General features: G+C 37.7%; 1 protein-coding gene across 3 annotated transcripts; it reads left to right on the top strand.

Annotated features, from left to right (window-relative positions):
• On the top strand, positions 203-3,450 carry LOC107631496 (cyclin-dependent kinase G-2). 3 transcript variants are annotated; one of them, XM_021122435.1, is made up of 6 exons: positions 218-435; positions 914-2,213; positions 2,329-2,464; positions 2,614-2,702; positions 2,799-2,910; positions 3,006-3,450. In XM_021122435.1, exons 2-6 carry the CDS (start codon positions 1,291-1,293, stop codon positions 3,099-3,101), a joined length of 1,356 nt encoding a protein of 451 aa, XP_020978094.1. In that variant the 5' UTR covers positions 218-435; positions 914-1,290; the 3' UTR covers positions 3,102-3,450. The 3 variants fall into 3 exon arrangements, 2 of the variants coding, with proteins under 2 accessions (XP_016190445.1, XP_020978094.1); XR_002362151.1 differs by having other exon boundaries at positions 203-2,213; positions 2,783-2,910; XM_016334959.2 differs by having other exon boundaries at positions 211-2,213.

The raw sequence follows: 7,046 nt of genomic DNA, 5'->3' as shown, positions 1-7,046 counted from the left end.
ATTATAACTAAACAACTGAATAAATTAATGACCCATTAATTAAATCAATAACCCAATAACTCAGTCCTATGACGGGGTCAACTATGCATTCGGTTCTCCAACTGAAAACTGAAAATAGGAAACCACATATGAATCCAATTGCCAAACAGCCAAACTCGGAAAGATAGAATACGCGTAAAAGCCACCGACTAGCATAGAATAATTGGGCCGCCCTCTCTGCTCGCAAGTTGCAACGTGATATTTTAAAAAAATCTCACACCCCATTAAATAACAGAAAACAGCGTCAAACATGAACTAACAACACAGCTGAAACTGAAACTTGAAAGGCTGCTGGCAAAAACTTCTCTCGAATCATCGATCGCAGAGACCCTTCGCTACTTTCGTTCATTCCTTCGTTCTCCTTCATCAGTTCTTTTCTCTGTCGTCTCGCCGCCGGTAAGGCCATTCGAAACCTCTGAAAAATAATAACCATCAAGACGAACCAACCACTACCTAGGGTTTTGTTCCCGATCGATCTCCTCTCGATTTCCCTATCCATGCCCTAATTTTTTTTATCTTTGATCTCCGGTTGCTTTTTTTAATTAATGTTGTGTTTGTGTTTTTGTTCTTAATTCTCAATTTGATATTTTTGTGTATTCTTCATATGCTGTTACTTTCCCCCGATTTGATACAATTCACTGTTGGCTGTATTGAGGAAAAGAAGGATAAGATAAGTTATTGTAATTGAACCTTTCGTGTTCTTGATTGGGTTATGTGAATTATTGAAAACCTAATCGAATATTGATTCTATTTTTGGGGTTAGGGTTGGAAATTTGAGATTTTAAAGGGGTTTTTGGATTGAATACATATTTTCCTCAATAAATTGGTTTACTGATTGAGAGGAATTGTGCTTGTGACTATCAAATGGCGGCAGGGCGAAAAGGTGTTGTTCTGAGAAGAGAATCTTACAGGGAGAGTTCCATCAAGGAGCTTGATCACTGTAGGAATGGTTCTGTACAGAATGGGTTTCATGTTGGAAAAGAGGAGAGAGAGGAAGGTGAGCTCTGTGTCGAGCCTGGGGTGCGTGACTATGAACCTGCCTCAGGGTTTAAAGCAGTTGATGGAGATGAGGTCTTGCCACCACCGGGAAAGAGAAGAAAATTTTCTCCGATTGTGTGGGATCTACCAGAGAAGGAAGGAGTGATCCCCTCCAAAAAAGGGGTCACACAGGTTACTACTGTGTCTCACTCCTGTCCAACTCTGTTGACAAGCCCCGTACAAGATGGTCGTTTGCATGGGGGTGTCTCTAGGATGCCTCCACAAAATTCATCTTGTGTCTTGCAGCCAGGGCATGATGACCAAGAAGCAGATGAAGAGAACAATGCCCAAGGGTGGAACATCAAAATGTCTAGATGGGCTTCTGATGGTCAATCACCGGTGGGTGCTGTTGCTGAATTTAATTTTGGCAAAGTGAAGCCAAGTCCTGAGATTGGTGAATTTCAAAGAGAATGTTCAGAAAGCACAATCACTAGATCCTCAGGAAGCAATGGACGAGATAATAGTGGGGGCCGTTTTGATGGTAGTGATTCTGAAAAGGAATTCCCTACTGACTTCATGGTCGATGATGAGGAACAGAGTGATGTTGGTGATTATGCATGTGATTCTGATGAAGATGCCGGTTTAATGCACCCGCAGAGAAATATAAACATGCTTCAGAGTTGTAGAAGTGTGTGTGAGTTTGAAATGATTAAGAAAATCAACGAAGGAACTTATGGTGTTGTCTATAAGGCTAGGGATAAGAAGACCGGAGAAATAGTAGCATTGAAGAAGGTGAAGATGAATATAGAAAGGGATGGCTTTCCATTGTCATCCTTGAGGGAAATTAACATTCTCTTGTCTTTTGATCACCCCGCCATTGTGGATGTTAAAGAAGTAGTTGTGGATAGTTATGATGGTACTTTCATGGTGATGGAGTACATGGAGCATGACCTTAAGGGACTGATGGAGGCAAAGAAGCAGCCCTTCAGTATGGGTGAAATAAAATCTTTGATGCTGCAACTTCTTGAAGGTGTCAAGTATCTCCATGACAATTGGGTTCTCCATAGGGACTTAAAGACATCAAACATTCTGCTGAGCGACAAGGGGAAGCTGAAAATATGTGACTTTGGGTTGTCCCGGCAGTTTGGAAGCCCACTGAAGCCATATACGCCTATTGTTGTGACACTATGGTACAGGTGAGTTGCATTGTCACAGTTATACTTTCCAATTTTGTGTTGATTTTTGTTTATGAGTTCTGTAGAGCATGGTATTCATGTCAAACTAACGAAGGGGAATTGCTACTATGTGCAGGGCTCCAGAGCTTTTGTTAGGAGCTAAGGAATATTCAACCGCAATTGACATGTGGTCAGTGGGTTGCATAATGGCCGAGTTTGTTGCCAGGGAACCTCTGTTCACGGGTAGAACAGAACTTGAACAAATTGATAAGGTTATTATTACTCAACTCAGGTTAAGTGCTGGCCAGAAAACACAAAAGTTGCTGGCCCCCTAGACTTTTTCTTAAATCATAATGTCTGTTTAGTATCTTCTGGAGAATCCTATTGACATTTCTTTGTTGTTACTGTTTGCACGTTGCAGATTTTTAGGACCCTGGGTACACCTGATGAGAAGATTTGGCCGGGCTTATCTAAATTACCTGGTCCTAAAGCAAAATTTGTTAAACAACCGTAAGTACACTACCTCTTCTTATTTTCCCTCTCTACAACCGTTATTCTTTGATACAATATGCTAAGGATTTTGACCATAGATGATTTCTATTTCAGGTACAATATGCTAAGGAAGAAATTTCCAGCCACATCTTTTACTGGTTCACCAGTTCTGTCTGAGCTAGGATTCGACTTGTTGAAGAAGCTTCTTACTTACAATCCCGAAGAGGTAAATGTTGTTAATTAAATGAATTCTAATTGTCTTTTCGTGATGTGAACTGAATAATAACTGTCTGAATTGTTTGTTGGTTTGTTGTTTTCCAGAGGATAAGTGCAGAAGAGGCCCTTCTTCATGATTGGTTCCATGAAGTCCCCCTTCCAAAATCTGATTTCAAACCAATTTTCCCTTTGCGTGGCTAGGCTAGGCTAGGCACTTTTGGTGCACGGATTAAAAACCAAGAACAATGCTATTTTTTATCGTCATTGTTTCTAATTAGGTCCTTCCCATTAAGTGAATATCCAGATAAATGATATGATAGCAATGGACACAGGCCAAGGAATTAACCTAGGCTCCAGTTACTTATTAATTAGAAAGCGGCAGATTGATGTATATATAGTAGTTGAGTTGGTTGGCGTTGTGACTTATATGTATTTGTCTACTCAAATTCACATGTTTTGTATTCGCTTAGAGATGTACATGTGTATCGTGATTTATTCTGTAGATTTGATGAGTTCCATGCTCTATCTTAATGCTCTTTCTTTTGTCATAGTTGTTTTCTCCCTGTTTTACTTGTTTTTCCTTTATCTGTATTTTAATAATTCAATATAGGTTTTGTTTTTATTTCTTTTTGGACTACCAAAATATAAGAATCCTAAACTTAGTGCATGTTTGGGCGCCATTATTTTGTTGTCTTTTTTTATTTTTTAACGTGTTTGGCAAATTTCTAGTAGTAAAAGTAAAAGCACTAGTAAAATCAAAAAAAGATCTTTTTTGAGAAGTTGTAATTTACATTTTTTTTTAAAAGATCTTTTTTCCTTAAAAAAAAAAGATGTTTTTCATGTAATAAATGAACAAAAAAATACTTTTATACTGTTATACCCAAACATAATTGATAGATAAAAAGACCTTTTTATATGAGATATCCAAACATAAAATTACTTTTACTTCTCTATAAGATCTTTTAAAAAAAGATAACTCAAAAAAAGATCTTTTTTTAAAAGCTCACCCAAACAAGCCCTTAAGCCAAGTATAACGCACCACACAAACTTTGTTGTTTTTTTTTCCTATACATCCTCTCTCCTCACGTCCTTGGGAGCCTCTCCTAGGGTTTGAAGAGTGTAGTGTTACTGTCCGTAATACTGTCTATGTCCACGAGAGACATGGACATGGTAGGACATGTTCACCGTTTGTTTGTTGAGACAATTTTTTTAAGACACGGTTACTCACAAAAAACATGTATTTTGTGTCTTCTCAAAATGTTAAGACACATTTTTGGCTTGAGACACATATTGAATTAAAGTTTTGGACAATTCTATCCTTATTATTTTTTAAAAATTTCATACTTATCCTATACTATTAACACTCTTCTTTTTTAATCTCTTTTCTCTTCCCTCTTTCTGTTCTTCTTTCATCTTCGTCTATCCTCTTCATATTCTTCATGTCCCATATAGCAGATTTAATTATCATCATCTTTTTTTCTTCTCTCTTCTGTTCTTCTTTCTTCTTTTACCAATCATCTTTTTCACGCTCCAGAGAGCAGATCTGGTCTTCATGTCGATTCTTCTCTTACTTCATCTCCAGATCTGTATGTGCTCTTCTATCTGCCTCATCCATGTGCTTCTGCCTTTATGTTTTTCAGATTGTGCTGCTTTTAGATCTGCCTCTTCTTCAGCCGTGGCGACAATGAGTTTGGATGATGAAAAAAAGTTACACAAAATGAGCCACCACTTTTTCTTAAAAAATTGTATTTCATGATAATGGTAATGGAACACAAGAAAGTCCAATTGCTGCCTCCTTCTCATCTTCTTTTTATTTTTTATTTTTTGTTTATTTTTTTTAATTATTGAATTGCTTATGAATTAGAGACGTTGATGATAGTAATTTGGATGGTAGAAAAATCAATGATGGTGGTGGAAAGCAATGATGACAGTGGTGGATACAGTATAGGGACAAAAATGATATTTGATTTAAATAAGAGTGTCTTGTACACTATGACCAAACATAATAAAAAAATTTGTGTATTTTGTGTCTATCTATCTCTATGTATTTGTGTCTCTGTCTTTGTGCCTAAAAGACACTAACCAAACACTGCCTAGTGGAGTGAAAAGTATGTGTCCTAACGAGGTGGAGTAAATACATCGTGTGAAGAGTCTTCACTAGTGATAACTAGTGGAGTGGAAAGTATGTGTCCCAACGAGGTGGAGTACAAATAATGGTTGACGAAGAAGAATACGTGGAACCAATAGAACAAGAATCTGACAAGGAAGAAACACTTATCGTGTATGACGAAGACAAATCTCAGAAAGTGTCCAAACATGCAATGTTACATAGATCCAGACAGCACTATCCAATATATGGAGGAAACCAGGCTTTAGAGTTATAGAAGTTCAACCTAATCTATCAGTTCTTCTTCAATAAGGAGGTAGATTTGAACAAGGTGCTAAAAGAAAATCCATGGTTCTTCAGGAATGTCTAGCTGCTAGTGAAGAAATGGGAGAGAGCTGAATATTAGATAGACAAAGGCCTAGATAAGATGGAGACGAAAATGCAAATTTGGAACCTCCCAAAACACTGCAAAACAAAAAAACTTGGAGAAAAGATAGCCGCCTGTATAGGAGATGTAGTGAGCTACGAGCTGTTTGAAGTAGGAAAAGACCAAGTCAGATTCATCAAAGCAACTGTCAGAATGAGTATTAACACATCCTTCATGAAAGGAACAAACGTGGGGAGCAAGAAGGATGGCCTTACATGGGTAAATTTCAAGTATGAAAGATTACCAACAGTTCGCTACTACTATGAAAGAGCAGGACATGAAGAAAACAACTGTGAAAAAGAAAAACAAGATGAGGAAAGAGGTATGCATAAATCCAAATCTCTTTATCCCTGGATAAAAGCAGATATTACTAGTGTTAGAGTTGATATAATAAATAGTAGAACAAATTCAAAACAACAAGAAGAAAATAAGGAAGAAGGAAGAAGGAAAGCGTAAAGCAAGAATCACAGAGAAACTAATGGAAAAACAGGTATGCCTGTCAATGGTGGACTCTTTTGAAACCAACATTGGAGAAGGTAACAGCTAGCTCCCTATGATAACACTTTCAAAAACCTCTTCATCGAAGAGGAATCTGGAGGATGGGATCAAAAAGGGGAAGGAATTCCATGAGTTTACAACATAAAGATCCATAGAAATCAATAAACAAGAGGAAGAACAAGCCAAAAAAAAAAACAATGTCAGACTTGAAAATGAGTGTGAAGGAGAATAAGGAGACTAAAGAGGAAGAAAACTAGAAAGATGGGAAAAAGAAGAAAGAAGATGGGATTTCGCTTCAAGAAATTACAAACTCAAGCAAAGGAGAGAATGCAAGCACAACAAAGAGATGGAAGAAACAAGCCAGAGAAATACCAAATGATACAGAGAGAAAAATAGAAAAAGAAAACAAGGCACAAAAAAGGAAGACAATTGACAGAGATGAGATGGAGATTGAGAGTGGGGAGACAAAGTCCGAAAAGCAATTCTCAGGAAACAAAACAGAAATGGTGGAGGCTGCAGAGCAGGCCCGCCGAGACCAATGAAGATCTTAAGATGGAATTGTCGTGGGCTTGGAAACTCATGGGCAATTAGAGCTCTAAACAAACTTATTAAACAACAAACTCCCAACCTAGTCTTCTTAATGGAGACTAGGAAAAAGGCGAATGAGATGATGAGATTAAGAAATAAGGGTGGAATGAACAACATTATTGGTATGGACTGCAGAGGTGATGAAAGACAAAAGGGGGGTGGATTGGCTATTTTATAGGATAGGTCTCTAGAGGTTGAGATGATTTCTATGTCAAACAACCATGTTGACAAGGAAGTGAGTGATGCACCACTATTTCGTGGTACATTTTATGCTGAATTGAGTGGATTTTATCCACTATTCTCGCACTTATGTAGAGAAATCGCATGTTTTACATTTTCCTTCTTAATTCTGTCCTTTGATTGAAAACATGCTTCTTTGGCCTTAAATTACTAACATTTTAATCCTCTCTTATTACCATTCGATGCCGTGATATGTGTGTTTAGTGTTTTCAGGTTCTCCAGGGCAGGAATGGCTTAGAGAATGGAAAGGAAGCATGCAAAGGTGGAAGGAACACAGGAAACTAAG

This window comes from Arachis ipaensis, chromosome B01 (assembly GCF_000816755.2).
Source record: "Arachis ipaensis cultivar K30076 chromosome B01, Araip1.1, whole genome shotgun sequence".
Classification (NCBI taxonomy): Eukaryota; Viridiplantae; Streptophyta; class Magnoliopsida; order Fabales; family Fabaceae; genus Arachis; species Arachis ipaensis.
The sequence above is the reverse complement of the archived record's forward strand: the minus strand, read 5'-3'. Positions and strand labels throughout refer to the sequence as shown.